The 19248-nt window shown below is 35.5% G+C and overlaps 1 protein-coding gene across 6 annotated transcripts in view; it reads right to left on the minus strand.

Moving 5' to 3' along the window:
- SFMBT1 (Scm like with four mbt domains 1) overlaps nucleotides 1-19248 on the minus strand; it is a 114688-nt gene that overhangs the window by 41671 nt on the left and 53769 nt on the right. For 4 of the 6 annotated variants that reach the window (XM_036030887.1, XM_028518350.2, XM_036030886.1 and 1 more), the window contains one exon: nucleotides 11521-11615. In XM_036030887.1, the coding sequence (XP_035886780.1) occupies nucleotides 11521-11615 (95 nt within the window). Of the gene's footprint in view, nucleotides 1-11520; nucleotides 11616-14668; nucleotides 14716-19248 lie in introns of all 6 variants that reach the window. The other 2 variants (XM_036030889.1, XM_036030888.1) reach the window with 1 other exon arrangement.

The following is a 19248-nucleotide window of genomic DNA, read 5'->3' on the forward strand; positions in this document are numbered from 1 at the left end:
ATTCCCAGTTTTGGAAGACTATAAAGAATACTGCCATGATTATATGAATATTTTTGTATGTCTGTTGGTACACACATAGAGGCAACCGATCTGCCTGGCAATGGCAAATGTAGCCCAGCCCTACTGGAAAGCCCATAGGTACGTGGCAGCACACAGGATGCCAAACCCACGAATCGGTTCTCCTGGGCAAGACCAGGTCTGCATTATACTGAGGCTGCTTTGAGACTTGCTCTTGCTAAAACTCCCCCACCCGGAGTTGAAGCAGCAAAAGCTTACCGCGTATCTTTAAAGTAACTTCCTGAAGTCTGTACTAATTCTCCCAAGGACTGAAGTGTAACTAGACCAATTACTCTTATTGTTCCCTTGCATTTGCAACATTTTTTCCTTGTTAATCTGTAAGAAGTAATCAGTAACATTCTTTCCTTTGCTATCTGTAAAAAATAATTACCTAAAGCAAACCTAAGCATAATGAATGAGAACCTTCTTTGATGAATGCTATTAGAAAGCCAATAAAAGCTTTTCAAGGCAAGGGTCAAGGTCCTCTCCCCCTAAGAAAATGACTGAGATGCTCTCCCCTCGAGAGAGTGGCCGTGCCATCCCTTTTCATCCACAGGACTTCAGTAGTTCGTGTGAATTTGTCTCATCTCATCCACAACGCCACAGACACTGCTGGTCAGAGTATGCATCACATACACACATAGATTTCTATAAGAGAGGGTCAAACTGTTTTTTACAAAGTGGTTGTACCAATTTACTTTCCCAGTAGCAAAAATCCTTTTGCTCCAACATTCTAACCAACATTTTTGTGTTTTCTGTCTCTTTCATTTTAACCATTTTGGAAAGTGTGTAGTATATCTCATTATTAAAATAATTTTCATTTTTCTAATAATAAAGTTGAGAACTTTTATATTTACTAGCTATTTATAGTTCTTCTTTTGGGAAATGCCTAAGTTTCTTGTCAATTTTTTACTGATCTATATTTTGCATTTCAGTTTTTTGTCAGTTACTTGTGTTACAAACATTTTCTCACTTTCTTGGCATTTTTGTTTGAGGGACAGAAGTTCATAATTTTAATTCAGTTTGATTTATCAGTGTTTCTCCTTTAAAAAGCTAGTGCTCTTTCTATATTTTGAAACAAAAGTTTTCCCTATTTCTAGAGGTCATGAAGACATACTATATTATTTCCTAGAAGCCTTTCATATTTAGGACTAATATCCACCTCGAATTAATCTCTGTATATGATATTTGGTAGGGACCAGGCTTCATTCATTTGAAAATGCATATATAATTGACCTACCACGTTTCCTTAACATTATAAATTGCCACCTTTGTTATAAATCAAGTGTCCCTACAAAAGTAGATGTTTCTGATTTGTTTTTCCTTAGAGCAGAACAATACTGCCTTAATTAACTTTGACTTTGATATCTAGTACAGCAAGTCTTCTCATCTTATTCTTTAGCTGTGTCTGGCTATCCTTGCTCCTTATATTCTAAACTTTAGAATCAGCTTGTCAATTTCTACCTAGCTTTTTTTGGAGGGGCAGGAAGTATTTGACTTTGGTTGCAGTAAATCTACAGATCTATTTCAAGAGAACTGACATCTTTACATTAGTGATTCTTCCATTACATAAACGAGGTATATTCATTCCTTCATTTTAACTTATATCAATAATGGCTTGGAGCATCTTTGCAAATTTTTGTTATACTTATTTCTAGCCACTTGACTTTTTAAGTGTTATTATACAATAAATCACATAGTTTTCACTTTTGTTTATTTCTGGTATACAGAAACATAATAGATTTTTTAATGCTACATTGGATCTAATAATCTTGCTGAAATTAACATATCTCCAAATTATTTTATTTATCTGCAAGTAATGACATTTTTTCCTTCCCTTCTAATCCTTATACACTTATTATTTTTCTTACTTAACTATATTGGCTAGAACATCTAGAACAATATTAAACAGAAGTCATGTTAACTAGTATCTTTGCCTTGCTCCTTATTAAAAGGAAAGCATGCATCTTTACTACCATTAATAAAATTTCCTGTACCATTTTTGTAGATATGCTTTATCGAGTTAACTAAATTACCATCTATAGTTTGCTAAAAGTTTTATCATGGTGGGTATGAAATTTTATCAATAATTTTCCTTTATATATTGAGATGATAATGTGTTTTTTCTCCTTTAATCTACTATTGTTATTATGCTGGTTGATTTTCAAATGTTAAACCATCTTGCATTCCTAGAAAAATCAACTTGTCATTAATGTATTATCCTTTCTAAATTCAGCTACATTTGGTTTGCTATTATTCTGTATGCAGGTATCTATGCACCAGTCTTCATCAGTGACACTACTCTGTAATTTTCCTTTCCTAAAATATTCATGTTCAGTTTGATATCAAGGTTATGCTGACCTACGAACAAATTGGTATCCTACAATCAACGATGGATAGAACAACCAGACAGAAAGGAGACAGAGGACTTTTAAACAAGACGGTTAACCAGTGAGAACAGATATTAACAGAACACGCCACTCAACAACAGCAGACTACATAGTCCTCTCAAGTGCACATGGAACATTCTCTAGGACAGACCATAATGTTAGGCCACAAAACAAGTTTCAAATTTGAAAAGACTGAAATTATTCAAAGTATCTTTTCTGATCACAATGGAATAAACTGGAATGCAATAACAGAAGAAAAACTAGGAAATTCACAATTATGTGGAGATTAAACACATTCTTAAACAATACAGCAGCCACTGCCCTTATCCATGAGGGATACGCCCCAAGACCCACAGTGGATGCCTGACCCATGGAGAATACCAAACCCTATATATACACAATGTTTTCTTATATATACATACCTATGTTTAATTTATAAATTAGATGTAGGAAGAGATTAAAAACAGTAACAAAATAAAACAACTATAACAATATACTATAGTAAAAGTTACATGAATGGTGGCACTATTCAGTAAAATAAGGCTTACTTGAACATAAGCACTGCAACACTGTGCCTATCGATCTGCTGGCCAAGACGGCTGCCAGTAACTAACAGGCAGGGATAACACGCAGCTGATAAAAAGATGATTCACGTTCAAGGTGGGACGGAGTGGAATGGCACAGGATGACAAAAAATTTTGTCGAGCTTTGCAAAGCGGCATGGGAGTTAAAACTTAGGAAAAAATAATAATAAAATAAAAATAAATAAAACATGAACTGCTTGTTGCTGGAATTTTTATTTTTATTCTGGACTATAGTTGACTGCAGGTAACTAAAACTGTGGCAAGTGAAACTGCAGATAAGGAAGAACTACTGATGATTCAAGAAGAAATCACAAGGGAAATCAGAAAATAAAGACTAATAACAAAAAATACAACATATCAAAATTTATCAGAGGCAGTGAAAGTGCTAAGAGGGAAATTACAGCTAAATGAACACATTAAAAAAGCAAATCTCAAATGGAAGGAGGACAACATGCAAGAACAGATGGGTAATGTAAACAGAAAGGCAGAAACTCTAAGAAAGAATCAAAAGGAAATGCTAAAAACCAGAGACAGTGTAACAGAACTTAAGACTACCTTTTCTGGGTTCATTAAGAGAATGGGCTCAGCCAAGGAAAGAATCAGTGAGCTAGAAAAAAATGTCTGAAAAGGATAAAACCACATCAAAGAACTGTGAAACAATTACAAGTGTAACATATGTAATGAGAATACTAGGAGACAAGAGAAAGGAATATTAGAAATATTTGAAGTGATAATCACCGAGATTTTCCAAAATCAATGACAGATACCAAACCACAGATCCAAGAAGCCCAAAGTACAAGGAGGAGAAAAACCAAAAATACCTATAACCTACACATATCATATTCAAACTGCAGAAAAATAAAGACAAAAAGAAATATTAAAAGGCAGAGGGAGAAAACACTACCTATAGGAAAGCAAGGATAAAAATCATATCAGACTTCTCTTCGGAAACCATGGTACCAAGAAGAGAGTGGAGTAAAATATTTAAATTACTGAAAGAAAAAAGCCACCAACCAAAAATTTTGCATCTAGCAAAATCAATAAAGACTTTATCAGAGAGATTTTGTTGCCAGGCCTGCCTTGCATAAAATTCTAAAATAAATTATTCAGAAATTATAGGTCAGAAACTCAGATATAATAAAGGGTATTACAAAAGGAATAAATGAAAATAAAATAAAATCTAAGTTTTCTTATTCTTAATCCAATAGACAACAGTTTGTTCAAAATAATAATAGCAATAAAGTATTTGGTGATTACAGCTTATATGTAAGAGAAATGAACAACAGCAATGTTATAAGGAACAGGAGGGGTGACTGGGAATACTCTAAGAGACTGCCACAACCCATGAAGTAGTACAGTGTTATTTGAAAGAGGACTTAGATTAGTTGTAAATGTATATTGCAAACTCAAGGGCAAGCACTAAAAAAGAATAACTGACTCCTGAAAACACAGGTTTGAACTGCAGGGCGTCCACTTATACATAAATTTTTTTTCAATTATAACGAAATACTGTAAATGTATTTTCCTAATGATTTTCTTAATAGCATTTTCTTTTCTCTAGATTACTTTATTACAAGAATACAATATACAATACATACAATGCACAAAATGCATTAAATATATATGTTATCTGTAAAGCTTCTATTCAACAGTAGGCTGTTAGTAGTTAAGTTTTTAGGGAGTCAAAAGTTGTGTGTGGATTTTCAACTGCACAGGGGGTCAGTGCTTCTAATCCCTGCATTGTTCAAAGATCAATGGTATAATGATATGCCAAACATAAAAGGGACAAGTATTGTATGATTCCACTTAGGTTACAGAGGTTACCATATTCTGCCACGTATAATGCACACATTTTTGTCCATATTTTTGAGGGAAAAATATGGGTGCACATTATACATGGGTAGTACCTGAAATACCTTGAATCTGTTCTTGTGTTTTGTAATTATGTCGCATAAAATTTCTTGTACTGTATGTTCAAAAATAAATGGTAGAATTCCCCTATAATACAAAAACAAGTATCTAAATATAGGTAAATAAAAAATTGAATTAAAAAATTAAAAGGAGAGATTTTTTTCCTGAAAGTCTGGGCAAAAAACATGGATGCGCATTATACATGGCAAAATACGGCCATTCATAAAGACAGAGTATAATAGAGGTTACTGGGGGCTAAGGAAAGGAGAAAATGGGGAGTTCCTGTTTAAAGGATACAGGGTTTCTGTTTGAGATGATGCAAAAGTTCTGGCAATGGATAGTGGCAGTGGTTCCATAACACTGAAGAAGTACTTAATGCCACTGAATTGTTAAATGGTAAGTTTTCTGTATATTTTAACACAATAATTATATTTTTAATTTAGTGGTTACTTAAGTGTTTTCAATACACATCTTTAATTAACTGAGGTCTACTTACAAATAATATTATACAACTTCATGTGTTGTATAAACATCTTACAACCATATACTTGAAAATCCTCCCTCCCATCCTTTGCACTATTGTAGTTATATATCAGGGGTGTCAAACTCATTTTCACCAGGAGCCGCATCGGCCTCACAGTTGCCTTCAAAGCGCTGAATGTAATTTTAGGACTGTATAAATATAACTACTCTTTAACAGTTAAGTGAGTACTTGGTGTTGCCACCAGGTAGAAACAAAAGCCAGGCTGGATAAAACAAGGTGGAGGGCCAGATTAGGCCATGGGCCTTGTGTTTGCCACCTGTATTATATATGCTATAGACACATAATATAGTGCTACCATTTTTGTTTTAAACAGTTATCTTTTAGACATGTTAAGAATAAGAAATAATACTTATATCTAACTTACATTTATGCCATTTCTACTGTCCTTTCTTTGTGTAGATCAAAGTGTCTGCCTTATATCAAATTCCTTCTGCCTTAAAAACTTTCTTCAGTATTTTTTTACAAGTAATGAATTCTCTTAATTTTTGTTTTCCTGAAAAAGTCATTATTTCTCCTTTACTTTTAGAATAAGTTTCTGCTGGGTACAGAACTCTGGATTGACAGGTTTATTTCTTTAACACTTTGAAGATCTTACTCCATTGCCCTGGCTGGTGTGGCTCAGTGGATTGAGTGCCTATGAACCAAAGGATCACTGATTCAATTCCCAGTCAGGGCACATGCCTGGGTAGTGGGCCAGGTCCCCAGTAGGGGTGCATGAGAGGCAACCATACACTAATGTTTCTCTCCTTCTCTTTCTCCTTCCCTTTCCCTTTCTCTAAAAATAAATAAATAAAATCTTTAAAAAAGTAAAAATAAAGATCTTACTCCATTGCCTTCTGGTTTGAACAGTTTCTCGAAAAAAATTTCTATAATTTTTACATTCGTTCCTCTTTATGTAATGTATCTTTTTTCTCTGGTTACTCTCAAGATGTTTTTTTCTCTCTGGTTTTTAACAGTTTGAAAATGATGTGCCTGGATGGGTTTTGTTTGTTGTCTATTATTTATCCTGTTTTGTATTCCCTGAGCTTCTTTAGTCTGTGATGTGAAATCTGTCTTTCCTTTGGAAAATTGTCTGTCATTATCTCTTCAAATACCCCTTCCTCACTTTCTCCTTCAGAAATTCCAATTATACATACATTAGACCTTTTTATATTGTCCACAGATGTTTGGTGTTCTGGTCTTGTTTTTCCCCACTCCCTAATCTTCTTTCTCTTTGTTTTCACTCTGGGCATTTCTATAGATTTATCTTCAAGTATGCTGATTCTTTCCACATCTGTGTCAAGTCTACTGATAGTCCTATCAAAGACATTCATCATTTCCTTTACCCTGTTTTTCATTTCTATGATTTCCATTACATTCTTTCTAATAGTTTCCATCACTGTGATAATCCCTTTTTGTTCATGCATGTTGTCCACCTATTCTGCTAGATCCTTTAACATACTGATCACAGTTATTTAAAATTCTCTGATAGTTCTAACATATGGATCATATAAGTCTGGTTTTGTTGATTACTTTGTCTCTTGACAGTGTGCCGTTTTTCCCTCGCTTCTTTATGTGTCCAATAATTTCCGGCTGAAAGCCAGACATTCTGTGTAAAGCAGTCAAGATTGAGGCAATAAGTATTTATACCTGGGAATGGGCATGCTTCTTCTCATGCCTGAAGTCTGAGGGAGAAGGTTAAGTCAATCTAGTTAGGAGTGGAGCTGGGTTTGGGTTTTGTTGTTGCTCTGATTATTCACAGCGCACCACCTGCTTCCAATTCCACCAGCATTTTCTATTATTTAAGGTGGAGGCTTATTTGCCAGAGGGTTTTTCCCCCTCGATATTTGCTGTTCCACCTCAGATTTAAGTCTTCTCTATGTGACTTTATCTCACAGACTGTTTCTCTCCCTACTCTTTCCTTTCCTCTCCCCCACAAATAAATCTTTGCTGACCAGCATTTTCTAACTAGTAGTTAGGGACAGGCACAAGAGGGGACTTTGAGATTAAGCTTCAACCTTAGTCAGGTTTTGTGTCTCTGGGTCCTGGGGGTGTGAACTTCTCAGACATTCTGTCCTTTTCATTCCTCCTGTTCTAGCTCCAGGCTACAAAGGATCTTCACCTATAACCTGGGGTTAATAGGATTTGCATCCCTTCCCCCAGCAGCCTGAAGCTTTTGGTCTAGAAGACCCAGGTAAATCTTAGTGTTTTGCACATATCAGGTGCTATTCTGTTCACCGGACAAGTACCTTGAGGAAAGCTTTTTACCTAACACCCTTCCTCCTTGCAAACGTGGTTAACCTCTAATTCCTTCTTAAACCCTGTTTTCGTTCCCAAACTGGGTCCTATAAAACTCTCTTTCACATCCACCTCCATTATTCTGGACGTCAGAGCTGTGTCTGCTTTGTCTGTGATCTGTTAGCCAAAGGCATCCCTTCTCAGCATCTACCTACGTCCATGCTTGATTTTCAGTATATTTGGCAGCCCTTCACCAAATACTGATTCAGGTTTACATGTATTTCCTAAATTTGACAGTGAGAAAGTATGTATGCATTTATTTTTCTTTTTGCTTTGTCATTCAAAGAGGAGAAGGTAGAATCTGTCTTTTAAAGTGACTTTTTTTAGACAAGAATTTTGATCAGGGAATTTACCCTTCATTTGCATTTTAGTATAAATAAATAAGTTGATGCAAATACATATAAGATTAGTAACATTAAAAACAAGAATTCAAAGATATTATAAAATCATTAATAAACTTTCTATGTTAAAACAATATTAAAAATAATTACAGATTAGCCAATGTGATACAAAATAAAATCCTTACCTAAAATATATAATTCTCACTTAAACTTAAGAGAGACAAAATGAACTAATAATCAAAAGGACAATTACTATAACTGAGTTTTTTCTTTTTTAATATATTTTATTGATTATGCTATTACAGTTGTCCCATTTCCCCCCGTTCACTCCCCTCCACACTGCAAACTGTCTCCCACCCACATTTTCCCACTTTAGTTCATGTCCATAGGTCATACATATAAGTTCTTTTGCTTCTACATTTCCTATAATATTCTTACCCTCCCCGTTTATTTTCTACCTAACTTTTTAAAAATATATTTTATTGATTATGTTATTACAGTTGTCCCATTTCCCCCTTCACTCCCCCTCCACCCTGTACACCCTCTCCCACCCACATCCCCCACTTTAGCCATGTCCATGTATCATACTTATAAGTTCTTTAGCTTCTCCATTTCCCATACTATTCTTAACCTCCCCCTGTCTATTTTCTGCCTACCATCTATGCTACTTACTCTCTGTACCTTCCCCCCTCTCTCCTCCTCCCACTCCCCTGTTGCTAACCCTCCATGTGATCTCCCTTCCTGTGGTTCTGTTCCTGTTCTAGTTGTTTGCTTAATTTCTTTTGGTTTTGTTTTAGGTGTGGTTGTTAATAATTGTGAGTTTGCTGTCCTTTTTCTATACATGTTTTTTTTTATCTTCTTTTCTTAGATAAGTCCCTTTAACATTTCATACAATAAGAGCTTGGTGATGATGAACTCCTTTAACTTGACCTTATCTGAGAAGCACTTTATCTGTCCTTCCATTCTAAATGAAAGCTTTGCTGGATAGAGTAGTCTGGGATATAGGTCCTTGTCTTTCATGACTTGGAATACTTCTTTCCAGCCCCTTCTTGCCTGTAAGGTCTCTTTTGAGAAATCAGCTGACAGCCTGATGGGAACTCCTTTGTAGGTTACTGTCCCATTACCTCTTGCTGCTTCTAGGATTCTCTCCTTCATTTTTACCTTGGGTAATGTAATAATGATGTGCCTTGGTGTGTTTCTTCTTGGGTCCAACTTCTTTGGGACTCTCTGAGCTTCCTGGATTTCCTGGAAGTCTATTTCCTTTGCCAGAATGGGGAAGTTCTCCTTTATTATTTGTTCAAGTATGTGTTCAATCTGTTGCTTTTCCTCTTCCCCTTCTGGTACCCCTATAATTCGGATGGTGGAACATTTAAAGATGTCCTGGAGGTTCCTAAGCTTCTCCTCCCTTTTTTGAATTCTTATTTCTCCATTCTTTCCTGTTTGGTTGTTTTTTTTTTCTTTCTTCTGGTCCACTCTACTGTTTTGAGTCCGAGTTTCCTTCCCTTCACTATTGGTTCTCCGTGCATTTTCCTTCATTTCTTTTATGGTAACCTGCATTTTTTCATGTAATTTGCACCCAAAATCAACCAATTCTGTGAGCTTCCTGATCACCAGTGTTTTGAACTATGCATCTGATAGGTTGGCTATCTCTCGATCGCTTAAAATGATGAGTCCTGGGGCACTGATCTGTTCTTCTGTTTGAGACATGCCTCTCTCTTTTTTTTGGTCTGGTCGTTCCTGTTATGGTGAGGGGCGGAGCCTTAGGTGTTCACCAGAGCTGGGCACCCCAGTTGCTAGATTGTGACGTTGTCTGTGGGGGTGGGTGTGGGGGCGGAGGTGGGAGGGAACAATGGCGGTAGCTCCATTCTCCGTGGGACCTCAGTCCGTTCTCTGGGATCCTGGGTTATGCGCTGTGCCCTGGTCCACAATCGCTGCCTCACTGGGTCCGCCAGCTGCCACTTGCGTACTCAGGGTCCACCTGCTGCTATCTTGCATGCGCCAGATGCCCTATGCGCTCCCAGTTGCCTTATGAGCCCAACTCTCTCTGCTCTCCTCGCCTCAACCCGAACCCAGCAGCTCCTCTTCGCCCTTCCTACCGGTCTGGATGAAGGGGTCTGCTTCAACTTCTTGGCTGTCCAACTTCCATTCAGATAAATTCTCTGTCAGTTCTGGGTGTTATTCTGCCTCTAAATTGTTGTTGTTCTAATCTTGGTTGTGCGTGGAGGTATGGTGTGTCCACCTATGCCTCCATCTTGCCGGAAGTCCGAGTATAACTGAGTTTTTATATGAGAACAAACTGAAAAGTGCAACACTTTTTAGTTTATAAAGACACCTACAAGAATACAGTCCAGCATCACAAAACAGACAATTCTGAGTATCTTTGCAAATCCTAGGACAGAGAAACTACAGGCTGTTGAATATTGCTATAGACTGAATTGCTTTCCCCCCAAATTTGTATGTTCAAATCCTTGCTCCCAATGTATCTATATTTAGAGATAGAACCTTTATGAAGGTAGTAAAGATTAAATGAGGCCTTAAGAATGGAGCTGTGATCCAATGGGATTCGTGCTGTTATAAGAAGAGACACCATTGAGAGCTTGCTCTCTCACTTCCCACCATGTGAGGACACAATGGAAAGGTGCTCTCTGTGACCCAGGAAGAGTCCTCACCAGAAACAGACCATGCTGGCACCCTAATCTCAGACTTGCAATCTGCAGAACTATAAGAAAATAAACTTCTGTTGTTTAACCCACCCAATCTGTTATTTTGTTATGGCCTCCTGAACAGACTAAGACAAACGAAATAAGAGTTTTAGAATGAATAGTTTTATGTCTTTTAAGAAAGAGTGAAGGATGAACAGGTTTAAAAAACTAGGTCTAAATATAAATTATTAATAAGATTTGGAATATTTTCTTACATTGTAAAGGCATTACATAAGCAAATATGTTGTCCATTGGCAAAGAAAGCATTAAACTGGGCTGTTAAGGCATGAAACCATGCTGCACAGGCCACAAATGTGACTCACTGTACGCCACTATTTACACTTCTGCTCAATATGACAGGAAGCAAACAATGTTACTGGGATTACTTTCAATGAGCAAACCAATAGTCATAAAGTAATATGCAAGAAAATAAACCATTTTCTCCAATTTATAAGAAGGTTTTCTGACAAAAATAAAGGAATATTCATGACCAGTCCAAAAGACAATCCTGCATTAAGGGGGAGAAAACACACAAAACCAAAAATAATTTTAAGAGTATGTCAAGCTTTCTTAATGAGGGTAGCAGGGGAAGGAAAAGGAAAAGGCACTCAAGTTCAAGTGCCCCAACTTAAAATAACTCCAAACTCTCTAATGATGGCACAGTAAGTCAAAGGAAACAGATACAAACAGTAAAGCAATACAGTTACTGCTCACATGTTTAAAAGATCCATAGGGCACTGCTGTGGACCCTGTCTCTTCCAGATAATCTTCCCAGCTTAATTCCACTTCTTCCACACCAGATCCAGCATCTGGAATTAAAAACAAAATAAAATGAAACAAGACATGTGAACCCCAGTAAGAGAAAACTCAAAGTGCAAATACATAAACTTAGTAATAAACCTAAGTTACAATTTACTTCATAACAAGTTAATTGGTTTTATGGTAGGTTCCCTTAGAGCAATGATTGTCAATGAACCTCAACAGCATAGAAGTGTGACAGGCTATCTCTCCTGCTGGGATCCATCTGGGATTCACCCAAATGGATCACATAAACCTAGCGAGTGTGAGAGTGTAACTATTACAACCACTTTGGATTGTATTTGGATTGCCAAATATTTGAGATACTGAATAGGCAGGCATTTCAAACTTGAATTTTCAATCTGATTTCTTCCTTAGTATTCTCCAGCTAAGTAAAACATACCACTAGTCAATATCTTGGCTCAATTTAAAAGAACATGAGTGTATCCTTATTTTAATCCCTTTCTTTCACATCTTACATCCAAACCACCAGAAAACTCTGTGGGTACCACCTTTGAAATATATTCCAAATCTAATCACTTCCCACCATTCCTATTACTCTTTCTAGTCCAAGGCCTAACCATGACATCATTCACCTTTTAAGTCATATTTATGATAAAATCTAAAATCTCTGAGCAACTGCAAAGGCCCTCTTGCTACCTAGCCTGCCACATCATTCCTAACCAGCCTCTTGTTTGCTCACTGCACTCAAGTGACACCGAGTTTATTCTCATTTTTCTCTAATCATGTTCTTTCCTCAAAGCCGCCACATTTGCTATTTCCTCAGCTCAAAGACTGATTTTTCCATGTCATTCACATCTTCATTACATTTAAGGCTCTACTCAACTGTCACCTCTTCAAAAAGGCCTTCCTTCCATCAGTACCCACAGCAAAACCCCCCAGGCTCTGCTTTCTTGTCTTCAAGGTATTCATTCCTATGTGACAGTATACCATGTCTTTTTATCTTCCCATTAGATAATAAACTCTATATAGACAGAATCTTTGTTTTGGTCATTCCTACATCTCTGACGCAGCAGAGACTCAATAAATTTTTGTTGCGTAAGCCAAGATTCAAACATTCCATAATCCAATAATCGCAATTCACATAAGCTCCTTCAGAGCAGAGTTGTTCACTGATGCATCCCCTATTGCCCAAAACAATGCCTGGCACTAGCAAGCTTGCAACAAACATTTGCTGAATGAATACATTCTAGGAGAGCCTGTGCTTCACACAAACACAAGAAGGCAAATACAAGAAGCTCACCACAGCACAGTTGGTAACAGCAGCAGACAGAAGCAATCAGCAGGAGAAGAGATAAACTATGGCAATCCTACAATGGAGTACTACTTTATAGCAGTTAAAATGAATGAATTAATACTGACATAGATAAATCTCAAAAAATAAAAAACCACATCAAGTAAAAATGGCAGAATGAAAGGCACAAGATACAATTTAGGCTTCAAAACAGAACTTGGCAGTATAATGTTTATAAATACATGCATATTAGAGTATAAAAACACGAAGGATGAGAAGAAGATACATCAATTAAAACAGTGCTACCTTTGGGTATATAGAAGAGAAAACAGGATTAGAAGAGAAGTACAAAAGAGGCATAAACTGTGTTGTGTTTTACTTCTTTTTAAAAATGGAAACACACATGAAAACATGTTTGAAATCATTAGGGAAATGCAAATCGAAACCACAATGAGACACTACCTCACACACACAGGATGACTATAATCAAAAAAGTAGAAAATAAATGTTAGCAAGGATCTGAGAAACTGGAATGTTTGGGCACTGCTGGTCGGGGAATGTAAAATGGTATAGCCACAGGGGAACACTATATGGTAGTTTCTCAAACAATTAAAAATATAATTACCATATGACCCACCAATTCCACTTTTGGATATACACCCAAAAGAACTGAAAGCAGAGGCTCAAACAGATTGTCTGTACATGGATGCTCATAGCCGCAATATTCACAACAGCCAAAAGCTGGAAGCAATCCAGGTGTCCACTGACAGGTGAATAAATTAAACAAAATATGATACATCCAACCAATGGAGTATTATCAGACTTAAAAAAAAGGAAGGAAATTCTGGCACATAATACATGAATGAACCTGGAAAACATAATGATAAGTGAAATAAGCCACCTGCAAAAAGACAAATGATTCCACTTATATGAGGTAGTTAGAGTAGTCAAATTCATAGAGACAGAAAGAAGAATGGTGGTTTCCAAGAGCTATGGGGAGAGAAGAATGGGGAGGTAGTACTATCTTACAGGTTTAGATCTTCAGTTTGAGAAAATGAAAAATGTTCTAGGGATGGACTATGGTAATGCTTGCACAATAATATGAATACACTTAACACCACTGAATAGTACACTTTTTAAGAAAACGGTTAAAATGATAAACTGTGTATAATGGATATTGGGATTTTACCATAATAAAGAATGGAAACAAATAGTAGACAACATTAACACTTATTAATTCTTCATGGTAGCTATGTGGGTGTTCTTATATTGTTTCCCATTCACTTTTATATACTTGAAATTCTTCATAAGAAATATAACAAGCCAACAAAGATGACATTGGGAACATCCTGGAAGTATGGGCCAGTAGGAAGTCAATTCCCTGAATATAACAGGGCTGGACATTCACGGTCCTTAGCAAGGACCCTAGTCCCTGAAACAGCATGCTAATTTAAAAAATAGACAATAATAAAAATAATGAACTAAGGAACTAAACTCTCTCATATATTAAAAACTACTAAAAATCTGAGAACAAGATTAATAATCTGATAGAAAAATGAGCAAAATACAGGAAAAGAGAATTTGTCAAAAAGAAACAAAAAGGTCCTTATACATATGGAAAGATATGCAAATTTACTCATTTTAAGAGAAATGAAAATTAAAACTACACTGAAATATCACATTGGAAAAAGTTCCAAAGTCTGACAACAATATCTATGATGAGGCCTTAGTTAAGCAGGTAAAGTATAATGACATGACCCTAGTGAAAGAAAACTTGGCAACATCTAGCAAAATGATATATGTATTTACCTTTTGATCCAGCAATCCCACTTCTAGGAATCTATTCCAAAGATATGCTGGCAAAAATACAAAAAGACATATGTACAATGCTATTCATTGCAGCACTACTAATACCAAGACTGGAAACAACCCAATGTCCATTAACAAGGAACTGACTAAATAATCCATGGCTTATACATCTAGTACTACACAGTTGTAAAAAGGAATGAGAACAATTTCTATATACTGATGTGGGATAATCTCCAGTATATAAATAAGTGAAACTGCAAACTACAAAGCAGTTTTTATTGTATCTCTACTTTTGTATAAAGTGAGAGAGGTATGAAAATAAATATATACATATACTCATATATTTGTTTATATTTTTAAATGAACAGGAGAAAAAAGAATAAAACTAGTATATGGAGAAGTATAAAAAGCATGAATATTATCAGGTTGAAAGTGGGAATGTTGTTACAAAATTTTCACTTAATAACTATTTAGATACTTTGTACAATTTAGAAACATTTAAATAAAAAAATTTCTAATAACTGAAAATGATCTGGAACAAATATGCCTAACTGTTGGTGGGAAAGAAAAAGAGAAAGAGGAAGAGGAAGAGGAAGAGAAAGGAAAGGAAAGGAAAGGAAAGGGGATTCCTGTTAAGTCATATTAAAATACAATATTGTGACTACAAACCCCAGTAGAATATATTTAAAGACAAAAGCTATTAAAAATGTTAAACTACACTGTTAACTTATTGATCTTTGGAATGTTGTTATTTTGAAAAAACTATAGAAATGGTATAAGGTAAAAACAAATAAGTAGTGATTTTAAAATTATTATGAAACAACACATTTCCAAAAGAAGAGACACAAACATAAAATCAAATGATAAAAACCCTGTAATTTTAAAGTAAAATTGTAAATATCAGATGAAGCCATCTGATTTTCCTCTCTTCAAAAGATGTATATTTTCTAGCTACCTAAGGGATAAGGCCTAGAAGAAATGACAACCTAGTATCAATGAACAACCTAGCACTAGACTGTGGTCTCTCCATATCATATTCACTTTTTAAAAAAGAAGAAAAAGAAGCTCTTTAGAAAAATGGCATATTGTAAATTTAGGTACCTGGGAATCTTACTATGCCATAAAACTAGGACTAGAACTATCAAAGATATATCACATCACATCAAAAGAACACAGGAACCAATGTGATAGAAATATATATATATTTCATCAATTAATAACATCTATAACAAGAAAAATAAACTTGCTAAATGGCAGAGTGAGTACTTCAGGGAAACCATCTCCCAGAAGAGCAGCAAAAACACTGACTAAACAATGAAAATCAACCATTTCAAAGTCCTGAAATTAACTGAAGTCACAGAACAAGCTGAAAAGCATCTCTCCAAGATAAGCTACTAATCTAGAGTTAGAACAGTGAAGTTGTAGCATTTTAGGTTAGGGGTATTCCCATCCTTCATCTGTCCTCACCTCAAAATGTACATTTCTGAACCAAAAATGTTAACAATCAAAGGAAACAACCATGAACAAGCCCCACAGCAGAATAGGGAAGACAGAAGAAAAAAAAGTCCACTGAAACTAAAGACAGAGCAAAAAAAAATACCCAATATAAACAGAAACAAAAAATTGAAAAAAAAAATGAAAAGAGCCTTGCGAAGCTGTGGGACAACAAAAGACCTAACATTAGTGTTATCAGAATTCCAGAAGAAGAGAAAAAGGAGAGAGCTGAAAAAGTATTTGAAGAAATAATGGTTGAAAATTTTCCAAATCTGGCAAGAAGCTAAGAAAATCCCAAACAAGATAAACCAAAAGGAAACTGTGCAAATATACACTGCAGTCAAACTTCTGACTAAAGACAACAAAACTAAAGACAACAAAAATATCTTGAAAGCATGAAGAGAAACAATACTTATCTTAAGTGAGGGAGGGGAGAGGGGATTCCAATGAAAGCAGATTTCTCATCAGAAACCATGGAGCCCACACAGTACAATATTTTTCAAGACACGAAAGAAAAGAACTTTTTCTATATCCATCAAAAATATCCTTTAATAATAAATGGGGAAATCAAGACACTGTTGAGATAAAGGGAAACTAAGAAATCTTATCACCAGTAGACCTGCTCTTAAAAAAAAAAAAAAAAAAAAAAAAACAGCTAAAGAAAATTCTATAAACAGAAATGAAATGTCAAAAGAAGGGAATCTTGAATCTTGGAAAATCAGGAAGGTATAAAGGACAATGAAAAGAGTAAAAATATTTTAAAATATATTTTCCTTTTCTTCCTGAGTTTTCTAAATTATGTTTAAAAGTTGAAATGAAAATTTTAATATCTGATATGGTTCTCTAAATATTTCCAATAGGGGAAATATTTATGACCATTTTATCATAAATAAGAGATGGTAAAGACATAAAAGTAGGTAAAGTTTCCACACCAATAAAAGGATGATACCAGCAGACTGTGATAACTTATATACATATAATGTTAATACCTAGAGCAACCACTTAAAAGCTATACAAAGAGACACACAAAAACACTACAGACAAATCTAAAACAGATTCTAAAAAAATGTTCAAGTAGCCCAGAGGATGTTGTGGGGTGGAGAACAAGAAACAGAGAAAACAAATGGACAAAAATAGCAGATAAAAAACATGTATAGTAAAATGACAGCAAACTCACAGTTATTAACAGCCACACCTAAAACAAAAACAAAATCAAAACAAACTAAGCAATCAACTAGAACAGGAACAGAACCACAGAAATGGAGATCATATGGAAGGTTAGCAACAGGGGAGTGGGAGGAGGAGAGAGGGGGGAAGGTACAGAGAGTAAGTAGCATAGATGGTAGGTAGAAAATAGAAAGGGTGAGGGTAAGAATATATGGGAAATGTAGAAGCTAAAGAACTTATGACACACGGACATGAACTAAAGGGGGGAAATGTGGGAGGGAAAGGGTGTGCAGGGTGGAGGGGAGTGAAGGGGGGAAATGGGACAACTGTAATAACATAATCAATAAAATATATTTAAAAAAATAGCAGACTTGAGCCCTAACGTTATAATTACATTAACTGTAAAAGGTGTAAGTACACCAATTATAAGACTGAAATTTTTAAAAAATGGCTATATGCTATTATAAGAAACTTACTTCATGTATGATATAGGCAGGTTGAAAGTACAGAAATGAAAAAGATATACCCTGTAAACATTAATCAAAAGAAAACAGGAATAGGCAAATCTACAGAGACAGAAAGTAGATTAATGGTGATTGGATAAGGCTGAATGGAGCAAGAAATAACTGCTAATGGTTTCTTTTGGGGGTAATGAAATGTTTTAGAAATAGTAGTGATGGTCACACAACTGTATGAATATGCTGAAAACCACTGAGTTGTACATTCTATAAGGATGAATTTTATGGTATATGAATTATATCTTTTTAAAAAGAGAAATATCTCAATAAAGTTTTTAAAAATCTCAAGTTTAAAAAAAGCATTATTAATTAAAAAGCAGACAAACAATAAAATAAACAACCCAAAGACATGAAGACACTATACTGAAGAGGATACAGGATGGCAAATAAAGACATGTTCAACACCACTAGCCAATAGGAAAATGCAAACTAAAACCAGGATAAGCTATCATTATTACATGCCTATCATAATGACTTAAATAAAAAAGTTACAATACCAAATGGCAGTGAGGATGCGAAGAAACCAGATCTCTCACATATTGCTGTTGAGAATGTAAAATGGTACAACCACTCTGAAAAGTAGTGTGGCAGTTTTTTTACTAAACATATGATCCAACAATTGTGCTCATAGATATTTAACTCAGGAAAATGAAATTTTATATATACTATTGCTCACAGAAACTATATTTGTAATAGCCAAAAACTATTACAACCAAAATGTACAATAGATGAATAGTTAACCAAACTGTAGTATTATCTATGGAATACTACTCAGCAATAAAAGGGAACAAAGTATTGATATATGCAAGATTTTGGATGGATACCAAGGGCATTATTTTAAATGAAAAAAGTCAACCTCAAAAGGCACATGCTATGTGGTTCCATGAATGTACCATTCCCAAAATGCCAAAATCATAAATACAAAGAACAGATTAATGGTTGCCTGGGGTTAGGGAAGGCTAAAGGAAAAAGGAGAGGTGTGAGTATGAATGGATAGAACAGAGGAGCTCTTTGTGGTGATAGAATAGTTCTGTATCTTGACTGAAGTGGTGTCACAAGAATCTACACACGTGATAAAATGATTCAGAACTACATACACTTTATACATATGATTTGCCTGGCTTTTGCACTATACTTAAATGAGCGGTAACTAATGGCAGAAATTGGTGAAGGGTACATGGAACCTACCTTTGCAACTTTACATGAGTATACACTTATTTCAAAATAATTCAAAAGTAACTAACAAAATTAAAATTTTGTTCTTAAAAAAGAAATCTGGCCCTGGCTGGTGTGGCTCAGTGGATTGAACACCAGCCTGCGAACCAAAGGGTCACCAGTTTGATTCCCAGTCAGGGGACATGCCTGGGTTGCAGGCCAGGTCCCTAGTAGGAGGCACGCAAG

Source organism: Phyllostomus discolor, chromosome 7 (genome assembly GCF_004126475.2).
Source record: "Phyllostomus discolor isolate MPI-MPIP mPhyDis1 chromosome 7, mPhyDis1.pri.v3, whole genome shotgun sequence".
Taxonomy (NCBI): domain Eukaryota; kingdom Metazoa; phylum Chordata; class Mammalia; order Chiroptera; family Phyllostomidae; genus Phyllostomus; species Phyllostomus discolor.